General features: G+C 31.9%; 1 protein-coding gene across 1 annotated transcript; it reads right to left on the bottom strand.

The window, feature by feature from the left end:
• Nucleotides 1-16,830: 16,830 nt before the first annotated feature.
• On the bottom strand, nt 16,831-21,798 carry LOC143246015 (uncharacterized). The gene is made up of 4 exons (XM_076492258.1): nt 21,537-21,798; nt 19,129-19,250; nt 18,198-18,274; nt 16,831-16,928 (listed from the first exon to the last, which is right to left on the bottom strand). The coding sequence occupies exons 1-4, from the start codon at nt 21,631-21,633 to the stop codon at nt 16,892-16,894; spliced, it is 333 nt and encodes a 110-aa protein (XP_076348373.1). The 5' UTR covers nt 21,634-21,798; the 3' UTR covers nt 16,831-16,891.
• Nucleotides 21,799-25,125: the final 3,327 nt, after the last annotated feature.

The raw sequence follows: 25,125 nt of genomic DNA, 5'->3' as shown, positions 1-25,125 counted from the left end.
TAGCTTTGCGCGAAATTCAAAAACAAAACAAACATTTGTGCATAAAGAGTGTTTATTTTATGTAATGGTAATATTTATCTATAACGAGTGTTTATTTTATATAATGGTAACATTTATTTATAACGAGTCTTTATTTTATATATGATAGATAATATTTATCTATAACGAGTGTTTGCTTTATATAAAGGCACTATTTATTTAGAACAAGTGTTTGTATATGATGGTAACATCAATTAAGAACGTGTGTTTTGTAAGATTGTACCATTTATTTAGAATAAGTATTTGTATATAATGGAACCTTTTATTCATTCAGATTAAAAAAATAGTGTTCTATCAGTGCCACTCATACTGAAACCTTTTCTGCAAGCTTCGATTAAGCCAATTTTTTTTTCATCTACATCATCACACGGATTTTGTAATTTATTATTTAAAAATATAATATCCTTTTAGTGACATATGTATATAGTGTTTTTCAGACAAATTCAGTAAACTGTGTTTGAAATATAACAATAAAAAGACAGTTCTGTGAGCATTCTGTCAATATGTGATACTCTTCTAAACACTACGCTTTTGTATAAGCTTTGTTTTTAAATTATTGGCATTTTGAATATTTGCTCTGAATAGTTTTCTTATGAATATTATAATGTAATAAAACATTTTGAAACTGCATTTCTAGTTTTTAAAATAAAAATAATAGTATAAATATATATATTTTGAGAAAACCTTTGTTTGTCAATATTATGTTTGATAACACCTATGACTATTTGATAACTATTTGAATTGACTGCATGATTTCGTGCCACCTGTAATTCATACTATACTGGATACAAAAAAGAAAGCCCAGCATCGCCAGGTGGTTAAGGCGCTCGACTTATAATCTGAGGGTCGCGCGTTCGAGGCTCTGTGGTACCAAACACAGTCACCCTTTTAGCTGTGGGGCCGTTATAATGTTACGATTAATCCCACTATTCGTTGGTAAAAGAGTAGCCCACGAGTGAGTAGTGATCTTTTTGAATGTTCAGTAAGGAAATTAGTGCATATTCTAAACAAAACTAGTTTGTACAGAATTCTCGGTAAATTTTATATTAGTTCATTATTCCATTTTCAGTTAACTGAAATATATTGAATTATTTAACAGCAGGCGTTAAAGTTAATACATATAAATTAATTTTGGAAGTATATTTAAGTACTTATGATACCTCATGCTGCACTTCAACTTTTCACTTTACCAACTCAAACATTTCAAAGCTAACAACATATATCTATCTATATAATGACAGAAACAGCTAAAGAATTTAGAGCTGAACATTTAATAGGTTTTCAAAAATTCGTTATCCAAGTGAGTACTGTTTATCTTTCATGGATCAAATATTATTGGATACATTATATAGATTCACTGTAAAGATATCATACATATTCAAGTGTTATGCGATCATAACTGTTGTTACGAGAACTTTTGTAGAAGAAAATAACGCTCTCATCAACTAAATTCTAATAGTGTTTAATGTTAGATAGAGTATTCTGAAAATATATCGACTCTGAAAATAATTAAAGGATTTTTGTAACCCTTAAGAGAAAGCAACTAGAAATAATTATGACGAAATTTAATATAATTTAACATATTTTGTGACATTTAAAATCCGAATAAAAATTAGAATCGATTGAAGGCAATTAAGTACAAATAATTATCAAATAAAATTTATAAATACTTTGTTGTTATTACTCTTCTGCTGTACAATTTAAAATGAATTTATTATAAGCGCTACGATATTTCTGTGTTTATAACAAGGCTCAATCACCGCATCTTTAACTAAGATTTTAAATTAGTTTTATAAGTTAAAGTCAAAGCATTTCAGAGTAACATTATTTAAGATATTCAATCTTGGGGCTAATCCTTCTTCTTCATAATAATTTAACTTATGGTACCTATGGTTTCAGACGTTGACTTAAGAGGAAATGCAGTTATCCCTCAAGTATGAGATTTGACTGATTCGTTATGTATGAGTTCAGAAGTAGCTGGAGGGAAGGGGTATGTCTGGCATGTTTATTGGAGCTAGCTAGTGAGACTGGACAGGTTAGATACTTCTGGTATTTCTTAAGGTTAATTCCTGAATCATCTAATTTATTTGGGCCTCCTTCATACGTTTTATAACGTTAATTTCACTTCCTATTTTATTTAATGCACTTCCTTTATCACTTAACGCTATTTCCTGTGTCACTTAATTCTTCTTCCAAGGATTTTTAATTCAACTTCTTGTTCCATTTAATATTACTTCTTGTGTCACTTAATGTTAATTATTGTGTTAATGCATGCTATTTTGTGTGTCACTTAATGTTAATTATTGTGTTAATGCATGCTATTTTGTGTGTCACTTAATGTTATTTATTGTGTTAATGCATGCTATTTTGTGTGTCACTTAATGTTAATTATTGTGTTAATGCATGCTATTTTGTGTGTCACTTAATGTTAATTATTGTGTTAATGCATGCTATTTTGTGTGTCACTTAATGTTAATTATTGTGTTAATGCATGCTATTTTGTGTGTCAGTTAATGTTAATTATTCTGTTAATGCATGCTATTTTGTGTGTCAGTTAATGTTAATTATTGTGTTAATGCATGCTATTTTGTGTGTCAGTTAATGTTAATTATTCTGTTAATGCATGCTATTTTGTGTGTCAGTTAATGTTAATTATTGTGTTAATGCATGCTATTTTGTGTGTCAGTTAATGTTAATTATTGTGTTAATGCATGCTATTTTGTGTGTCAGTTAATGTTAATTATTGTGTTAATGCATGCTATTTTGTGTGTCAGTTAATGTTAATTATTGTGTTAATGCATGCTATTTTGTGTGTCACTTATTGTTATTTCCAGTACCGCTTGATCGTTCTTTTTTTGCACTGGAACTAAATTTCGAAAACATTTTAGTGAAACTCTGAATTTAACGTTATTTTATTTTAGTCAAAAATTGACAGATAGAGAAAAGCCGATTATCATATTGTAGAAAGGGCCTGGCATGCTCAAGCGGATAGTGTGTTCGACTCGCAAACATGTTCATCTTTAAAGCCATGGAGCGTTATAATATCACAATCAGTCTCACTATTCGTTGGTAAAAGAGTAGTCCAAGAAAAAAAAGGAGCAAATTAATACTTGTGAAAGTTGCAAACAAAGTTTTCACAACCACGATAAGTGAGAACAGATGTTATTTTGTATTACTATAACGTGTTCTATAATTAGTTAGGTTCTTTTGGATAATTTGTTAAACATAATGCGAAGTCCAGTTTTCCTAAAGATAAAAACAACAACTTATTTTTACAATAAGATTAGCTACAAAAGGGCTACATTCACTGGGAGGGCTAACTAACGCTAAACATACGAAATTTTTATCCGCTAACTGACTCTCCATCTCACTAACTGTGTCACAGGCGAACGAACTTATTACCTCTCACTGTCTAACTCACTAACTCACACTGAAATGATTATTTAACTGTGTAAGTTACTCAGCCTGGCATAATTTAAAATTATAAGCATAATTTGGATGGGAATACCTTTAACAGTGTCATGAAAGAAATAGTAATGGTTGATCAGTCTCTAAAACCATCCAAGCAATGTGCTATTGGTATTTATAGGACAAATGAGATTTTACGTTGTATCTATAGAGATAGTGAATACAAATTTAAAGAGGTTATAATTACATTGTATAGGTCAATAGTTGGGCCACATTTAGGATATTATTTTCAATTTTGGGCTTCTTACCCAGTAGTTTATGTGAATACCTTATATTACACCCCACGAAAATAACTGAGGTACGTCTAGACCAGTAATATCTTGAGCTTCAGATCATTAGTAGAGTCATGTTTATGAAAGATGAACAGTTTGTCTTTCCATAAACATAAAGAGAGCTAATACTGAGTAATTGAATTTATGATTATTTTTATTTAATATGTTTAATTATGGAACACATAACATCGCTTCTTGGAGATTTCCATTAAGTTAAACTAATGTGGAAGATAGATAACATGTTTGTACCAAGTAGAAGTTCATTTAAAAACGTAATCTATTATTATAATTAAAAATAAAAATTTGTGAGCGTTTTTATTCGTTTATTATATTGTAGGTGATCCATATTCATGAAGTTGAATCTTTGTTTTCATCGATAATGAACACGTTACTTTTTGGTCAACTGATAGACAACTATAAAGGTATTTTTTGTATAACTACACCGACCACTTTTGTATTTGTAAAAAAAATTACCCTTTCAGAAATAAATGTTTATGCTACTTTAATAATTTTGAGAAGAAAAATCTTAACTTGTTAAATAAATGTCTGAAAGTTCTTACTTATGAGCTTTCAAATTAGAAAACACTTTAGGCCTATTTCAGATAAAAATTTCACCAAGACAATTTGATGCGATCATTTATGCGTTATCATTAAACAATTAACTCTAAACTACATTAAAGTTACCCATTTCTTGTAGAACGGTAAGGTTTCCTTCTCATGGTTCAAGGAAGCTTCTTTAATTTTGGTATGCCGTTTTATTTTTATCATGTTGCACTTAGTTATTTGCCTGCACATTATATATAGTTTGAAGTTTTTTGTTTTTGCTGTTTTTTGTTTTTCGTGAAGAGAAGCTTAGCGAGTGAATTAATATGTCTTTTGTTTTATTTATTTTGCTGATTTCCAAATGTGCCTTCTTGTTGTAGCTCGTGTATGTAGTTTGTTTTTTTTACAACAAAGTTTGAAATAACAAAGCCTTTCAAAGAATTTTTGTAAACTCTAAAATATGCTTGAAAAATGTAACCGATAAATGCATTATTGTGGCCTGTTATCCTGACAATCTATTTATGGTGTTTCCTATTTGGATGTCCACCCGGTGGGACAGCGCTCAGATTACAGATTTACAAAGTAAAAATTATGGGATTTGATTCTTTGTGATGGACACAGCAGGTAGTTTAATACTGCTTTACTCTAAAAACAAACTAAACCTATTCGGATATTGCTTAAACAAATACGCTGAACTGTATTTTCTTATTTGGATATTGTTTTAAGCAATTTGGCGAACACCTTCTTTGTATTAGGATATTACTTCTGGCAAGGTACATTAAGAAAACCATGATCTTTCTCTTTGGTAATTTTGATAGTAGCTTGTAATTAACACTCGTACATGATTGTGTAAAATAAATTATTTTAAAATTTGGCTTATTTATCACAGTATCAACACCTCGCATACAGCTATATATGTTATGAATGTTTGTTATATATCTATCAGGTCATCCATAAAGTAATGTCCGATTTTGTTAGGTTCAGAAAAGAGAAAGGATTTCAAACGCTTTTAATGTTATTTAATCAATAATGTATGTTCTATTATTATTAATTACTTTCTTCAAACGATTAACAAGGTTCTTAATGCCACTTTTATTAAATTCTTGGGGTCAGGAGGAAAATAATGCAGGGAGGGTAGTTTTGACATATTCATGTATTCCAAGCTCTTTTCCATCAAGATAGTTCTGAAAACTTCGGAATAGATGATAACCAGATGGGGCAAGGTTTGGAGAATAAGGAGGATGTTGAAGTTTTTTCCAATCTAGCTTTTCAATCTTTGCAAATGTGATTCTTGCTGTATGGGGCCGTGGATTATTCTGATGTAACGCAATACCTTTACAACTGATCAAAGCAGGCCTCTCTTCTTTCAGTGCAACATTCAAACGTTCCAACTGTTGACAATATAAGTATGATGCAATAGTTACATTGAGTGGCAGCAACCCAAAGGGGATCACACTAACAATATCCCACCAAACGCTTAACAAGACTTTCCCAGGATGAAGGTCCATTTTGGGCTGTGCTTTGGACAGTTTACCTGTACTGAATTATTGTATGCAGCACTTAACATTTTTATAATATATCAATTTTTCATTTCCAATCACTAGCCTGTCCAAAAACGATGAGTTATGTTCACGAGAGTAAAGAGAAGTGCAACTGTCAACTCTTGGTCTGAGGTTGGCTTCTTTCAAATCATGGAGGACCCATTTTCTAAGTTTTGACACCTTTCCAAGCTGTTGCAGATGATAGTGAACTATATATATGTAAAAAAGGCTGGTGTGGGTTGAGAAAACTTTTATGTAGAGAAACGAACAACGTTTCGACCTTCATTGGTCATCGTCAAGTTCACAAAGAAAGAAAGAGGTAACTGACCGATAGCTGACCACATGTTTGAAGAGGATTGTGTAATTGAGTGTATGAATGTAGGGAGCGTGCTTAGATGTTTGATTATATTTATTAATATAGATATAAAAGTGTTCCTTTGTATTGTTCGCTCCTCTGCATAAAAATTTTTTCAACCCATACCAGCTATTTTTACATATATATATATATATTTCTCTACAAGTGGGTTTTCTCGTTTTACTTACAATAAATGAAAAGGTTATGATAATTTACTTTTTTAGAACTTAAAATGATCCTCATCGTTGTTTGACAAATCTGGTTGCTGTTTGTCGTTTCAAAAAATCCAGTAATGGTTAAATGTTATTACATTTGACGTTATTTTATTTTTTATTATGCCCTTCATATGACGGTAAATGTTCATTTATCTTGCTTCGAAAAATTTGTTCTAATTAATTATTTTATTATTTTTTGAAAATGATTTGCATTATATTAAGAACATATTTAATAATCATTTTTAATACTTCGCGAAAAATGTTTTGTGCGCGTTTTGTAATCACGCATGCATGTGTGTGTAAAATCTTATGCTTACGTAGAATTATATATAATTAAAAATGTAACATTTGTGTAGCGAAAACACAAGTATTAGCGAGAAAATCTTTTCATATGTAAAAACAATGACAAATTAAATGGTTAACCTTAAACGTGCATGAAGCTTATTGATAATTGTTATATCCTACTCATTTACGAGGTCTGTTCAAAAAATACGCGGACTGTTTGAATTGCGCGGCTCCAGTTGGTTCCAGGGGAATCCGCTTGGTGTCGATAGGTTTGCACAGATCAGCTGATAACGACGCCATTTCCCGATTGCAGATATCTTCATTTGTGTATTAGCTACGCGGTTTTAAGTGAAGTGCGATTTTTTCGTTTGGCGGATTTCAGAATGAATGACCAGAAGGAGCAACGATTTGCTGTGAAATTTTGTGTTAAACTTGGAAAATCTGCGACTGAAACTTTTGCTATGCTTAACACGGCTTACGGTGACGTTGCTATAAAGCGTACGGCATGTTTCAAGTAGCATGAACGTTTTAAGGATGGTCGACAGTCCATTGAAGATGATGAGCGTCCTGGACGTCCTTCCACGTCAACTGACGACCCACACGTCGACAAAATCAACGCCCTGGTGCGGGCAAATCGAAGTCTGACTGTCAGGGAGCTTGCTGAAGAGTGTGGGATATCAGTTGGATCTTGTTACGAGATTTTGACCGAAAAAATTGAAGATGCACCGCGTTGCTGCGAAATTCAGCCCTCAGAACTCGTGAGTTTTTGGCCAAACACTCGATCACTGTTCTTCCCCACCCCCCTACTCACCTGACCTTGCTCCTTACGATTTTTTTCTTGTTCCCCAAACTCAAAAGACCCTTCAAAGGAAGAAGATTTGAGACGATTCCCGAAATTAAGGCAAATGCGTACCAGGACTGTTTCAACAAGTGGAAACACCGTTGGGATAAGTGTGTGCGTTGGGGAGGAGAGTACTTTGAAGGGGTCCCAGACCTGTAACTTCTAAATAAAGTACATTTTGTTTTATGACGTCAATCCGCGTATTTTTTGAACAGCCCTCGTACATGTGTATATTTATAAAAAACCTGACCGTCACTATTTGAAATTAAAAATGTTGTTCGGGTGTAAGCGTTTACAATTTTCTTTTACCTTATAACAGTATAAAATAATAGATTCTATTTCTACGTCATAGGTTAAATTTTAAATTTAACGTTTGGTGAAAAGAAATGTATTATATCGTTGTAACTGTTAACGTCTAAAAATACCAGTACCATGAATTTCAATTTAATTGTGTGTAACGTCTAAGTTGAAGAGAAAAATATTTTAATGTTATGTTCAAATCTGCTTCTTCATAAAATCGTAAAGAATTGACAAAACTCTTTGTGAAAGAAATATTCTTACAAGGTCATACGTCTAATCTTCTGAATTATTAATTGTTGTGACGAAGACATTAACTTGATTTAACCTTTTTATCAATTTTACAATAAGACATATTCCATAAAGTGACAAAATTTAATCCAAAGAGCTTTAACATTATTTATTTATTTTTTTTAAATTTTTATAAGAATAAGCTTCTAATATAAGAGTAATAGTAAGTCACGCTATCTGCAAACATATTTAAGTTGTGTTTTACATAGAGATTCTGGTGTTTATATGTATAAATAGATATGTATATATATATATATACGATTAAATTAGTGTTTCTGCTGCAGAAAACCTTGGAGATCTATTCAAAGACATAGCAAATCTTATTTCTGTTGATAAAAATGTTTAAAGTGCTGGAGTACCAACGCAACTTCAGGTAATACCTCCAAGAAATACATATGTTTGATTTAAAGACGAACATCTTATTTAGAAATGAAAGCTAAAGAAAACAAAACGTTATCCTCCAAACGTTTTGAAAGAAATTCAGTTAATTTCCAAATAATGATTAAGTATAAATGATTTAACTTTAAGTTGTTGATTTTATGTTAATAAAATGTTATTCGATTTCAGTTCCTATTAACATAGTAAGGTTGAGAGAAAATTATCTAGTACAGCTATAAATATCAGATTAAAAACTAATATTGATAAAGCTTACTTTTTGTTTTTTTCCATTCTGAGTCACAATTCAGCGTAATGACAGTTCATATTTTCACGATTGTTTATTTTGTTTGTTTGGAATTTCGCACAAAGCTACTCGAGGGCTATATGTGCTAGCCGTCCCTAATTTAGCAGTGTAAGACTAGAGGGAAGGTAGCGAGTCAACACCACCCACCACCCACCGCCAACTCTTTGGCTACTCTTTTACCAACGAATAGTGGGATTGACCGTCACATTATAACGCTCCCACGGCTGAAAGGGCGAGCATGTTTGGCGCGACGGGGATGCGAACCCGCGACCCTCATTTTACGAGTCGCACGCCTTAACACGCTTGGCCATGCCGGGCCCCATATTTTCACGAAGAAATATTTTCCACAAATAACAACATCAAAGTATCGTTTCCTGATTCTCAAAACATCTTTGTTTATAGTTTATTTCAGTTTTGAATCATTGTTTATAAATATTTTACAACGATATTTTAATATAGTTACGACTCTCTGAAATTGAGAGATATGTTAAACAATTCGATGTCTTTTTATCTTATTCTCAGGAACTAGCAGTTGATATCTGTAAATCTGGTTTTGGCAAAACTTTTGAAGCTATGGACGGACAAATTAAAATATATATGTAAAAACGTATGGTTTTGGCTGAAAAAAATTTTATGTAGAGGAGCGAACAACGTTTTGATCTTCTTCGGTCATCGCCAGGTTCACAAAGGAAGAAAGATGTAACTGACCGATAGCTGACCGCATGCTTGAAGAGGGTTGTGTGAGTATAGGAATGTAAAGGGCGTGCTTAGATGTTTGATTATATTTATTAATATAGGCATAAAAATGTTCCTTTTTATTGGTTTATTTTGGGCTTGAGTTATTGTATAAGTAAGGCTTCTTTAATTTTGCGTTTGTTTATGTTTGTTTTTGTCGTTGTTATTCTTGATGAAAATGAAGTAATATTTCGACGTTCTGGAAAGAAAATTATTTTTATGTTTTTCTTATTTTCGTAAATACTTTTAAGAACTATTATTATATTATAAATATATGAAATGCTGCTTGATATTATATTAAAATTCCACATTGGTTATATGTATTGACATTGTATACTGTTTTAATTTTATTTGAAAAGACATAGAATGCACGTGTGTATGTGTATATGACATATTAATAAATCTCTGATCCAATAGGTAGCGCTTCAGTGGCAGAAATCACGCAGAGGTAGTGTAAGGATATTTTGAGATTTTTTTTAACGGCTCATGGTTATCGCTGCTTAAAATAGGAACTATTCTAAAGGTTTTTTTTTGCTTTTTTTAGAAAATATTCATAATTTGTTAGAACTATTTGTAAAGCAACAAGGATATAAACTGGAGTATAATTGTAATGTATTTTCATGTTACTGATGACTCATCTTTCTGGATTTCATGAAATATATATCATCGTGTATAAAAAAAAACCAACCCAGATTAAATAAATATTGAAAGTCCTTTAAATTTAAAGATTGGTTTCTTTTGTATGCATTAGTTCTAGGATACAATAGGTATTTTTCGTTAATATTTAACACTGAAATTTTCAATCATTTCATTTGCTGTTGTTGTTGTTTTGAAATAAGCACAAAGCTACACAATGGGCTATTTGTGCTCTACCAACCACGGATATCGAAACCCGGATTTTAGCGTTGTAAGTCCGGAGACATACCGCTGAGGCATATAATTTTCAATGAAGGAACTAATAATTTGATGTGAATAGCAAGTAACCTGTTAAAATTAGCTTAAGTTTAATTTTCAAATAGTCGCTATGTAGTACTAATTATTAATTAATTAAAACCCCATGTTTCATCTGTTAATCAGCTGCTGTTACTAAAAAGATCGGTGTACTATTCACTATTCTGTGGTTTTTCTCATTGAAAAGGTTTTTCTTGACTAACTATTTCAATGGTTTCAAGAGTATCCATATTTTACCGACTTCCTTGACAGTTTGACCGTGTGTTATCAGTTTGGTGGGTGTAGATGACGTCTCTAATATTTCTATTTGGGTGATTTATTGCTCATTATTTTCTTATTTTTTAAAATTTTATTATAAGATATTAGCATGCCTATTGCACTACTGAATTATGGTTTTGATTTGTTTATTTCTGTAAATTTATAGAATCCTCATTTACAAAAAATGTAAACGGTGTTTATGCTCTCCAGTGCGTCGTTTGGGTAGTTTGTTGTGTGCTAACTGCAATTGTATTACATTGTGTATTCAAAGTGCTTTTTTATGCTATTTGTTTGTACATCATCAGTATGAAGAAAAAAGTAACTTATGATGCCTGTTTTCACGTGATTAGGGTGATTTGCTTTATAGTCGAAGTATTTACCTATACCTGATGATCTCTTGTAATACCGTGTTTCTCCGAAAATAAGACAGGACTTATATTAATTTTCACTCCAAAATATGACACTAGGGCTTATTTTCGGTGGATGTCTTATTTTGATATATTAAAAAAATGAAGTTACAAAGTAAAACTATTAAACTAACCATTTAAAATAAACTATTATTAAAATATTAAACTAACTGATTAATACTTAAACAAACTAATTAACTAACTATTAAACTAATTAATAAATTAATTTTTTTATTTATTTCCTCTTCCTGCCACTCTTAACTAGGGCTTATTTTAAGAGTAGGGCTTATATTAAAACTATCCCCAAAAATCACACTAGGTCTTATTTTATGGGTAGGTCTTATTATCGGAGAAACACGGTATATGAGTTACGTATCTTGGTTCCATTATGTCTGAAATGAGGGTTTATTCTATTCATCTGGAATACAAACGTAGTGTATTGATCAACATATATATATAAATATAATAATACTGTCTCTTGTACATCAATGTAACTACTTCGCAGGTTGTTTAGATCTTCGCCAAAACGTGGTATGAGGTTCATTAGGTTGATGCGGGGATTGCATATCAACTTTCAGTTGTGCGTTTTTTACCACTGCTTCGCCTTCGTTTGATAGATTTTCACCAGTTTTGGTATGGAAGTCATTGAGTTTATGCGGAGATGCTTAGAAATTTGCAGTTTCACATTTTTTTGTTGTGCAAGAGAAGCAACCTTTGATGTTCAAATCATGAAATAGCAGGCACTCCAGCTAGTTAGTTATCTATGTAATAAGATTCAGTGTGTGTGTCACGTAACTATTCTTAAACCACTAGTAATAACAACTTTGCAATGATCCCGAGGTTTGCACAAGTACAACACTTTTCAAACAACCCCTTAAAAAACCCGTTTATTTCGCAAACACATATTTTCCAAAAACAGACTCCAAATATGACATTGATTTATATTACAGTACGTAATAGATAGGTCTAATAGTAATTCCATAACTCGGTTGAATAAATTAAGCTTGCATTATAGGTGTAATAATAATTAAACTGAAAAAGTTCAAAATAGTAATTCGAGTATTAAATTTACTTTATAGCGACTCTGCGAAGCAAACTGATTGCTTAAAAATGTTTTAAATAGTTCGATTTATTTGTAACCGATCAAATAACATATAGGGTATATGTTATTAACCTGAAACTTATGTATAACAAATAGTATATTTCAGGATATATTAATAATATTTATATCTTTGATATCATTTTATATGTATAGTTTGACATGCGAAATCATGAGCTGATGACCCTCAGAGCCCATTGACATCACCGCAAGTGAGTACTTACCATTGAAGATTTATTTAACAAATAACAAAATGAAAGCAAAACACTTATCGCTCAGTGACAGTCTTTTATTTGTTTTATATATGAAATTTGTTTAGCGAGTTTTTAAAAAATAAAATTAGTCAAAAATTAACGAAAACATATTCTTAAAAATTCATATTAGCTATTTTAGCTTATTTTTGGAACTGCTATTGAATGATAATATACAATGGTACTTTTGAATTTATTTTCATGTGAATATATATATATATATGTGTGTAAATATAAATATATAAATGTAAATGTAATTATCTCAGTTTACATTACTTCTGAAGCTAAAGTCACGTGAAGACCCCACGAAACATTCAGGCAATGGTGTTAGACACAAAACACAGGTCCTCAGGAATGATGACTGATGGTTATTATTCCGTCGGACAAAAATTTAGATACTAAGTGTGTGATGAAACAAACTGTAATTCTGTGTTTTGTAAATTTATGATTATAATACACATATGTACAGTACACCAACTACAATACGCACACCAAGTAGTAAATGTGAATGATTGCAAATATACACTCAACAGTGTCTCATGCTTAAGAAACTTTGATTTTAGTGCAGAAAATGTTGAGAATCATTCAGATATTACTAGTATGGGTGTGAATACCTTTCCTTCATACCAAAGGAATCACATAACCTCCAAAGGAAGCTGGCAAAAGTTCAAGTAGGCTGTGATACATTTATACCATATCCAAACAACAAACTGTGTAACATTTTACTCTTCCTCAATATTAATTGAAACATCTTTTGATTACCTAATCTGACCATATTTATTTATTTTATTACTTCAGTTGATGTTGAAATATCTATAAATATATGCGCAAATGTATGTTTGTATTTTTATCTGTGGTAAAGCTACCAAGGCTATCTGTCGCCCTTCCTAGTTTTGAACTACTGACCAGAGAGAAGAAAACCAGTTAGCCATAGTCTACCTTCCATCATCCACATTAAAGGGATGACTATTACTTTTATAACTCACTAACAGCTTAAAGTACGGGAATATTTTGTAGTATTCCAAGTGTTCCCATCTGTTTCGCTACCTAGAAAATGTTTTATAGGTTTCTGTAGCGCTTTTACTTAGTATCTTCTTGTTTAGAGTATCGTATGTAAGAGTTAACATGTTCAAACCGTTCAAGGAAAAAAAACACTTTATTAGCAAAGATTAACAAAGACAAGAAACTTTATAATCTAGTAATTTCTAAAATCATACTTGCATAGAACAATATTAGTTTTAAATATGAACAAATTGATGTATTATTATAAGCTAATAATACATGCGCTCTAATCCTGTTTTCTTGTACTAAGTTCTATGCCCCAACGAATTCTCATGATGTATCAACGTAACTAAAGTTAAATTACACATTATTTATGTGAAATGTAATACGCTGACACTAGTTCTCAACATTTTTGTTTCCTTGAATTTTTTCAGTACACCCCGGGTGGCATCCAGAATTACCACGTCACCTGTATGGAACAGAAAACACAAATTGTCATTAGGGAAGATTACAGTAACTTTATAAGCATATTTATAGAAATACTAGTATGAAAAGTTCAGTTGGGTACACCTGCATGTTGTTACAGATGTGTTAGGTAAAAACAGCTCCTGTTGTAACAATCAAATAGCAGTTGCCGTTATTCCTGTGGTGCAGTGGCCAATACAAGATCTCACATGGTAGTGTCTGTTTTCGTTTCTAGACCATTTCACATGGTACACTCACCATTTTTGTCCATACATTATTGAATGTAGTACAGCCGTCATTATTGCTTCTAAAACATCTACGTCATACAGTCATCATTTTATTTTATACGACTTCCCAGTTTTTGCAGAGGTACTTAATATTTCTAATAAAAATAAATCTATTCAAAACTTTACAAACATTGAAACTAAAATGTAAGAACGTTTGTGAGCTACTATGAAACCATTAATCTTAACACGGTGTAATTAATTTAATAAATATTCATCGTTCCTCTTTGCTTCATTCTTGTTAAGCACAAAACTATACAATGAACCTTCTGTGCCCTGACAACTGCGAGTATCGAAACCTATTTTTTTGCGTTATTTGTTCCCAAGATGTACCGCGGAAGCTCTGTATGCAATAGCTTCTAAAAATAATAATATTAAAGCTACATACAAATTTCTACTTAATTGGCATAACAACTACTGCTGGAGAAATTATTTTCTTGCTGTTGTAAAGATATATTTTATTTAAGTTTTCAGTAATTGAATCAGACGTGTTCTTAGATTTTGTATTATTAACTCTTTAAGTGTTGCAGGTTATCACTTGTGTACAATACATTTTCTGCATATTGAAGAAAATTTATATTTTTTCGAACGCATTTTGTTTAAGATTTCCCTGTCTTCAATGAGACGAGAGTTAGAACTGCTTTTATTATATTACTCTGGTGGCCATAGCCACAAAAATAATTATTGTATATTTGTACGTAAAAATATACAGAGAATTAGTTCGTTATATTAAAAGAGTTTTGAAGAGATACATCAAAATGTCACGTGACAACGACAACCAATGAAAATTCGTGGTAGAACACCATGTATTTCAACTACATTTTGACGTTGTTCGGCCTTCTTTGGGAAAAGTTAGGTAGCAACCACTTGACACGTAAAATATTCATACACTCATGTGAAAAGGATGTGATCAGATTGCGAATTTTAAATTGCTAAAAAGGCTTATCCCTTGCACTTAATGGTATTAGATAACAAAGGAATGTGGATCACATGGGCCACAAGGACCATAAAAAAAAGGCTGCAACAAATTATATTCCAGCCATGGCATACAGATTGTGACGTCATTGACAAGGAAAATTCGACAATGCAAAAATAGGAAAATATATATACACGTGTTGCAGTATGAAATATAATTAAGAAGGTTTTCTTCTGAAAATTAAGCAAACAGCCTATGGGTTTACAAGAGTAAGGCTTCGTCCGTGCCATTTATTCAATTATTCAACTTCAGCGGCTGGAGAAAGAAACGATGTTAATACGGGCACACTCTCGAACATTAGATGGATAATGGAAAGTTAGCAGGAAATTTTGTGATCTTACGACACATACTTCTATTATGGAAAACACGCTACAGGGTTATTATTAAGGTGCACTGTCGTTGGCGAGAGCATGACTGAACGTGGCGACGCGGACCGAAATGACGTAACGAGATGTAACATTATTAGTTTTATATACGATATTAAATCTTCTTGACATTGTTCTGCATTATGCAATCACTGGTATATTGTTTAAAAACTCTGTAACTAAAACAATTGTATGGTTCGTTCTGAGGCTTCAAAACTAGTTATAGTGAAGTGGTTATATATGCTATAAACAAAGTTTAGGCTGAAGTACTGGAAAAAACAGATAATTTTACTTTATTTCTTTGTCACACAATTCTGAACTGATAATAATCATCAACAAACGAGTTTAAAAATTTTCACTTTGATTAAGGTTATGTGTAACAGATATACGGTTGTGTAAGTTAACACGTTGTGGTATAACGTACATATGCTTTGTGTAATAAAGATTGCTTCGTGGAAATAATATTATAAAATACATAAAAATCTGATTGTTATTTTTAAGAAGTATATTTTGAGTGTTATGGATTCTTGAATAACTGAAAGATTTTCTTTTTATCGATAGTTAAGTAGCTGAAACTACGTTTACGCATCTGTTATTTTGTGTTTTCCTTACCTGTCTTAAACGTAGTCGTTGCGCCTTGAACTGCTACCAGAGAAGGCAAACCGTACTCTCATGCAACTACGGCACCTGACAAATTAATAAATACATATAACTTTTTGATGCGTAAAAGTATAAGGTCACGCTTTCTTTACACTCTAAACTTATGATTAAAATCAGTTACATTGTTTAGTCTTCCAGTATTTTATACAGTTTAATTTAATACAATGAAACTGATTCATAACTCAATTTAACCTCCCGGAGGTTCTGAGAACATTTAAACATGGTTTGAAAAGATAGAATTAAATGGTAAATTAAATCTTACACACTGTCCTTTCACGTTAAGAACTAAGTAGTGCAAGTTACTAACTTGAAATTTATGTAATTTCTTTTAAAATCACAGTGCATTAGTGACACTTCCAAATAAAGATTCTTTTTCTTACCAGGATGGCTTTGCATAAGGAGCAAATAATATTAAATGAAAGTAAACTTTCACTAGTTTTTAAGATAACGATATCCATTCTTCTAAAGTTAGTTTCTGTTTTTAAACTGCAGAATTTTTGCAAATACAAAAATAATTATTTTAATATTTTAACATTCAACTCACCATGAAAATTAGGCCTCCTATCTCTGTGACAATACCACTCAGAAGTGGAAAATATGGAGACCATCCTATGTCTGTAGAGTGAGTAATAAGAATATCTCCTTGCTGTGAAAATGAAAAGTTTATTTTAAAACAAGTCTGAAACACGAAGGTTTAATACATAGTACAATTAGCTGATGTAGAAAAAATTGTGCTCGTTAACTTAAAGTAAATGTTTTATTCATATTATTTGAAATTACTGGATAAACAAATTAAGCACACTTCTAGTCGTTTGTTTCTGACACGAAACAACGGACCGTTATTAAAGCTTATTATGATAGAACTATCGTCTTAGTTACTATAATTTGGCAGTCAGTACATTTAACCATCAAACTTACATGACCAGTAAAGTTTTAGTTTGGCAAATTTAAATGAAATGATACGGTGTGGCACACTTTGAAAAACTTAAACTATTTTATGTTCTATTTGTATGCTATGTTATGTCTAATATTTGGGTTCAATGATTACTATTGATATTATTGAAGAATGACTATTGTTACACTTAAAGTGTAAAATTTACTCCTATTTAAATAAATTACAAATACATATTAATCAAATTTATCGTGTGTGAGGTTTATAGCAAAGCCACATCGGGATATCTACTGTGTTCACCGACAGGTGTCGAAATTCTGATTTTCGGTTTGTAAATCCGCAGACTTACCGGTCTCCCACCGCCATATGATACAATTTAGAACATTTGATTCACAGCCAATAGTCATGACTTATTATGAGTCTTGTGTGCCTAATTTTATTATATAACCTTCCACAAGTCATAAGAAAATCTTTAACTCATAATTCCTAATACTCATATCATTGTTAGTGACAATTTTCTTTTCTTTATTCGCGACCCCGCTGGTACAGCGGTAAGTTTACGGATTTACACCGCTACAATCAGGGATTCGATTCTCAGCCAAGGACTTAGCAGATATCCCTACACTCAATTATTCACAATCCTTATCTCCTCGTGTAAGCATGTACATACATACAAATAAACACGGGCCTGGCATGGCCTAGCGCGTTAAGGCGTGCGCTTCGTAATCTGAGGGTCGCGGGTTCGCGCCAAACATGCTCGCCCCCCCAGCCGTGGAGGCGTTATAATGTGACGGTCAATCCCACTTTTCGTTGGTAAAAGAGTAGCCCAAGAGTTGGCGGTGGGTGGTGATGACTAGCCTCCCCTCTAGTCTTACACTGCTAAATTAGGGACGGCTAGCACAGATAACCCTCAAGTTGCTTTGTGCAAAATTCCAAAACAAACAAATAAGCACGTTTAAAATTTAAACATCTCATTTTTATATTAAAATATTTATTTATTTAACCACTAAATACCAAACTCACTTGTAAACTAGAGGCTTCATTAAGATTTTTAGCAACGTGAGCCACTCCTTTGACAACACCCTGGCATACAGTGACACCTATATTAAACACGGAAACAAATATTAATTTTTTTATTCATCTTCTTAACCTGAGATAAAACTTAGCCAGATAAAATTTCATAACAAATCAAACTTGTTTAAGAGTTTAACTTTTAAGAAGTTAATTGTGTAGTGAGAGCGAATGGTACCATATGTAAATGATTTCTAAAAATATAGATTTATGAACACATTTGTGATAGAAAAAATCAAATCATAAACCTTAAATAGTTTCTAGAGAAATTCATAAATGAGACATATATTTCGTATCATACATTTATTCGCCCCAGTACGTTCTTTAAAAGGGCGTTTCTTATGCGCATATTAGTATACCAATAATAATATTATGTTATTTAAAAAAAAATCACATAATTCTTCAGTTCAAAGATTTATATTTCTTATTTTCTTTAAATGTCTAAAAGCAAATGTTATACTCGACTTATTAAATGGAATACAACCATTTTAAACAACGGTAACAAATCTATCTACTCAAAAGAAAACCTATTAATTAGATTTTTTGCAATGATTCATGTTATTGACTATCGTATGACGATGTACTATGTATAGAAGGAAATGACAAAGAATTATTTAAAATCTTCAGTAAAAATAAGAATTTACTCGAGACGAAGTTTGATATAAATTGTATTGAATATCAATATCATACTGAAACTTAACAATTTCAACATATAGTTCCTTCTCTTATATTTTATTTACATTGAAATCCTTTTTACAAATATTAGAACTTTTAAATAGAACAGATGTATCGTTAATGAGAAAGAAATCATTATATAAATTTTACAAGTTATTCAATATATTTATACATAAAGTCATACATTCATAACGTTTCAAACACTTACCGGTTTCGGTTCGCCAACCATAATTTCAGGAAACATCATAGCATCTAATTTCTTGTGCATTCTGCGTCTGCATACGGCTCGAATAAAGATAAAAAAATCATAGTTTTTTGATGCACGGTTACCTAAACATACACATAATTATATTATATATTGATTACAATACTCAAATAATGATTTGAAACTATGTGGGAAAGAGAGTTTTAACTTCAGTACATTTCCCCAACGGTTTATAAATATGTACATCATGCCATTCTGTTTTACAATAGTGACAATTATTATACAGATCTCTTTCTATACAATAGTGACAATTATTATACAGATCTCTTTCTATACAATAGTGACAATTATTATACAGATCTCTTTCTAGCATCGATATTTTCCTTAACAACAGAACAGTTTACAAATGCTTAACTATTGTTGAAAAACACAGGGTATTCCTACAAAATAACATTATTTTATTATAATATAAGTATCTATATTAAAGATATCAACTTGTATTGAATTATTAATACTGGTTGAGGTGCAAATATAGTCAGTTCATTTCGGACAGTCAGACAGATATTCAAATTCGGATAACCGCTAGTCTACATTACATTATGTAAATATGTTAAGTATACACCAAATTAATATTCATATGCGTTTAATTGCATAAGGTATTCATGCTCAAATACTGATAATTCATGAGCTTACGTATAACACAAAATCAACTGCCGAGATAACACTCACGATAAGATTAAAGGTGCAGATCGTGTCATCAGAAGTTCTCGAATCTCTACGTTAGTAAAGAAATGGAGTAATACATGATGTGGAAGCCTTCCTTCTTTTACCATTAATTTCACCAACGAACGATAACCTTTTCTAAAGTTATCTTCGTATTTCACTAGGAGAGACTGAATACAATACTTTAAATAAATGCAAGATGTTTATGTACTGAACTTTATGAAATTATTTGTACTTGATTGCTCAAATAAAACATTAAGTGGAAACGTTTTATGCAAATTTATATCATAATTATGCACAAATATAAATATGTAATTAGTTTACAACATTTATTTACAGGTTCGCCTAGCTATTTCTTGCAATACATTTATGTAGAATATGGTAAAGTTAATATCTGTCCAGTAGACGTGTTCACTGACGTATTAAATAATATTTTCATTCGTGACCATTAAAATGTTGTAGAAAAAATATTTCTGTGGAACTTTTACGTTGTTTCAAAAAATAGAATTTGATTTAGTTAGTACACCAGTATATATTATCATTAATATGGTTTGAGGACAAGTTGTAAGTTTTATTAGGTTTTTGGTCGTGACTGATATATTTTCGTTGTGGTTGTCATACTAATAAAATACTTTCTAATGCTCTATTTCTTTGAGGTAAAATCAAACTGATTCACCTCATCTCTCTAAGGCAAACTCCCCATTGCTACCAGGAAACGTAGAATAAACCTGGAAAAAATGTACTTCTCTAATTTTATTAAATTCTTTCAAAATAATCATGAAGTTTTCTAAAGTTCGTTGTTTCTGATTCTTTGATTTTGGTTCTCATATTTAGTACAATCAAAAGTTGAAGAAACTTGTAAAACAATGTTCGAGTACAAAGAAAAAAGTAACAATAACATATGAATTGAATCAGTTTTTATCAGTTTTAAAACATTCTTTTATTTTCAGTTTCTTAAATCAAAATACAGTAAAGAAAACTTGATAATGCGTTTGTTTATGTATTTATTTACAATTTCAATTCTTTCACAATTTACAAAAAGTAACTGGTAATATTTAACAATGTATATACTCTGTTGAATTATTTTACCAAATATATATATTGTGCAGTTTTTAACTGTTGTTCTAAATTTTAAATATTTCTTACAAAAGTATCAAGTACTATATTACATGTGTTGAGAAAATAATTTTCATTGAGGCAACTACCTTAGCCACCAGGCCACGCACAGATACAAAATTAGTAAATTGTTTTGATATCATAGAAACTCATTAATAGAAACGAAAGTAATTCTTATTCTAGTTGTTTGTATTCTCTTATGTTTGTTATGAATACATGACTTTGATCCTACTCTACTTTCTTTGTTTCTTAACTTGAGCAAAGTCATGTAACGATAATCAAGCTGTTACTTTTGGGATAATGAAATAAGAGAACAAGTCCGGGGCATCCACTACCAAATCTATGGTTACACTAATCGAATTATTAAGCTTTCTACCCTAAAACTATTGTTCTTTTTCGCTGTATTCAGATACAACAAATACCTGTTAAGTGTAATTACCCTGCATTTGCAATTAAATATTTATATTCGAATATGAATAAACTCATGTTACTATTACTGGTTATTTCATTGTAGTATATTATACAGATATAGCTAAAAGAGATAAAATATACTTTATAAATGCCGTTCTTACTTTTAGTTTTCTGTTTATCTAGAACGTCAGTTATTTTGCACAAAAGTACTAACGGAAAACTCAGAACGTTAATAATAACTTCTAGTACTGAGCGCATTATGTTTCTGGCTCCTGTCGATGTGTCTTTGCTGAGTTAATATATATTTATTTTCACTTTCTTAAATAAATTCACAACGAAACCACTTCTTTTCATAACGATAAATCACATGATACATCACATTTGACCATGGACTTACGACTCGTTCTTTCAAGAGTTTTGTTATTATTGCACCGTATTATCAATAACTTATTTTGTTTATCTGAGTGATGAAATATCTGAATCTATTAACCAAGTGTTGAAAATGCTCATATCATAAAAACTACTTATCCAGGGTAATATAACATACTGTTTAGGGACAACAACGGACCTGTTGGTCCATTTTGGCTCTCCCATCCTCTGAATCTAAGCTAAACTAAAACTATTAGATAAATAAATTTACAAAATCTTAAAGCCAGCACTTATCATTCATGTATGTATCAATCGTTCTTTCCAAGTCACTCAAATTTACTGCCTTAAAAACGTTTGAAGGCAAAACAATCCATTGGCCGACCACTCGACTTGAAAAACAAAATTGTATTAACTGAAGCAAGCTTCGCGATAGAATTTCTGTTGTTATTTTTGTGATATTTTGAATTTGGGTTTGGTTGATTCTTGTTTTGCTCATTAGATATTTAAAATTGTAATTGATTCAGAGTCGTGCGAAGAAAGGTGAGGTCGGATTGACGTAGTCGAGAGAAGGCGATCAGGCTGATAACATGATGTCAGCTGTTCAAGGTAAATGACGTAATTGACGGAAGAAGGAAAAGAAGGAAGGCAACGAACACTCGACAAAACACTCATCCAAGGTCCCGTGATCAGGGTCACGGAGTTGCTGGGATCGATAAATCCACGTGTCTTAGAATTTGCTGTGTGGGGTGGAGGGGGGAACGGGAAAGGGAGCACCCTGAGAAAACCAACTTTCACAAGTTGAATGCTGTACTTGACCAATGTCCAGAGATGAAATGAAGAAAAATATTAGTAATGATAAGTAACTGAAATTCTGTGTTTGTGAAGGGATGTTTATTTTTGTTTTAAGATGTTTTGGAGGCGATGTTTATGTTGTATAAATATATTGTTTTATATGGTGTGCTGGTCAAGATATGTAACTTGACAATTAAAAAGTTTCTTCTGTTGGATAGTATGGCCCGGTATAGTCAGGTGAATTTGAATTAAGGCGTTCGACACGTTATTTATGGGTTACGGGTTCGAATCCCCGTCACACAAAACATGTTCACCCTTTCAGCAGTGGGGGCGTTATAATGTGACAGTCATTCCCACTATTAGTTGGTAAAAGAGCAGCTCAAGACTTGGCAGTGGGTGGTGATGACCAGCGGCTTTTCCTCTAGTCTTACACTAATAAATTTGGGACGGCTAGCGCAGATAGTCCTCGCGTAGCTTTGCGCGAAATTCAAACAAACAAACAAACAAACAAACCGTGAGTAGTGGTATGCTCCAAACTTGATGCATGTAATTTATTGGAGTAAATTTGGGTAATCTAATAGCCATTCTTATGACTCTGTTTTGTTGGAATTGGGGTGTTATGGCGGTGAATTTTAGAATGTTGTACGTAATTTGAGAGCCGAATTCGATTAGAGAGCTAATGTATTATTCGTAGATTCTATTGATGATATTGGGTGTGCAACATTTATTATTTCCTGTAATTATTCTTAAGTGATAGATTCTCTTGCTCACTGTTTTTTTTTTTAATGACGTTAAAGTGTTGTGTCTGGGAGAGTCGTATATCAAACGTTATTCCCAGAATTTTTTTTCTTTGGGGCATAGCCTTATTGTTTTGTTTAATATTTACTTTTTTACTGTTTTTGTAATGTCTTTATGCAACAGCAGAAGTGTTATGGGAATTTAGGAGGATTCTCTAGCCGTTACACCAATTAAGGATGACATTTAGTGATTCTTGTATTCTATTCCTTGCTATTATTGGATTGGGTGACATATTCTAGACACCACTGTCATCAACGTACTGTGAAAATCAATTATATGGTAGTTATAGGTATAACGTTGTCGGATTTGGAGTTTTGTGTTTTAGGAATAACAGTTGTCCAAGCTTTCTTACAGACGTCTGGGAAATATCTTACTGAAAGGAAAGGTACATGATGGTAACAAGATATCAGTGAAAGTTATTAGAGGCTGTTTGTAAGATGATAATTCTTACCCCGTCTTCTCCTCGTGAGGAGTTTTTTAGTATTAGAAGGTTAGTTTTGAGTTTCCTCACTGTAATGTGTTTGCCAAAAACGTAGTGTACATGTGTTGAAATTAAACTGTGGGTAATGTTAGTCGGGAATTGTGGGGTGTATAGATTTAGTCTATATGAGACGTGGTTTCCAATGTTTTGTTTCAGAGATTGGTTGAATGGTTGATTGTAGACCTTTCCAACAATTCAATGTCTTTATTTTAAAGTAAAGAGCCCAAGACGGATCACAAAACATCAAATGTGACCTAACTAGTGGCATGTACAATGTAATTAAAATTTCGTTAGGCCTGTATTCAATAATGCTGTTAATCGAACCTAAAATATTATTTGCCCTACCACTAGCAACAGCACACTGCTTTCAATGGCTTTGGATACTTATCAACCATTATTTACACCAAAATCCTTTTCTTTCATGACTTAGTTTAGGTTATTTCATTCTAAACTATTATTATAATTCAAATTATAATAACCCATGTGAAATATTTTGCATTTATCATAATTAAAACCAATCTGCCATTTATTTTCCTTACTCACTAAACGTTCTAAATCATTTTAAAAGTTATGCAAATCTGAGAAAACTCTTGCTTAATTTTTAGCTTAAAAATGTGCGTGTGTATAATTTATTTTGGCTTCCTTTTCGCCTGAGTTCAAGTACTGCAGCCCTCCAGTGGTTCAGCGGTATCTCTGCGAACTTACAATGTTAACAACCGAGTTTCGATATCCGTAATGGGCAGAGCATAGATAGTCCATTTAGTAACTCTGTGCTCAATTCAAAACTACAACACAACAAATATGCAGCACGAGGGAATCACATCAGAATTATCCCGAACGACAACATCATCCTTAGGTGAACAGTGTTTGACTCACTAACCATTTTGGGTTCAGAAACAGGTTTTGTTCCAGCAAAATCATTTCTTAACAATAATTGGCAGAGTAGGTCTTACTTCAACCACAACTAGTCCCGAAACTAGATCTGATGCCAAGTAAAAGTAATGAGTCACCGTCAATATCATGAGCAATAACAGACTCACAAACGACGGGACATAAATGTAAGGGCAATATACCTTCTAACAACAATCATTGAGTTGCCCCAGTATCACGTAGCATACTAATGGCTATGGGATTTGCAAGTGTCATTTGTCAACAACGCAGGATCAACAGACAAAAGAAGTCTAAATTCCTCCCCTACTACATCAGCCTTTATATCAGTAACCGACTGAACAACATCGGGTGATCGGAAGAAATTACATCCATATGTAAATGTGAACACATATTGTTTTTCTCTATCAAACACCAACAAT

The sequence above is a fragment of the Tachypleus tridentatus genome, chromosome 3, assembly GCF_004210375.1.
Source record: "Tachypleus tridentatus isolate NWPU-2018 chromosome 3, ASM421037v1, whole genome shotgun sequence".
NCBI classification, from domain to species: domain Eukaryota; kingdom Metazoa; phylum Arthropoda; class Merostomata; order Xiphosura; family Limulidae; genus Tachypleus; species Tachypleus tridentatus.
Note: the sequence above shows the minus strand (reverse complement) of the source record. Positions and strands in the feature narration are given on the sequence as shown.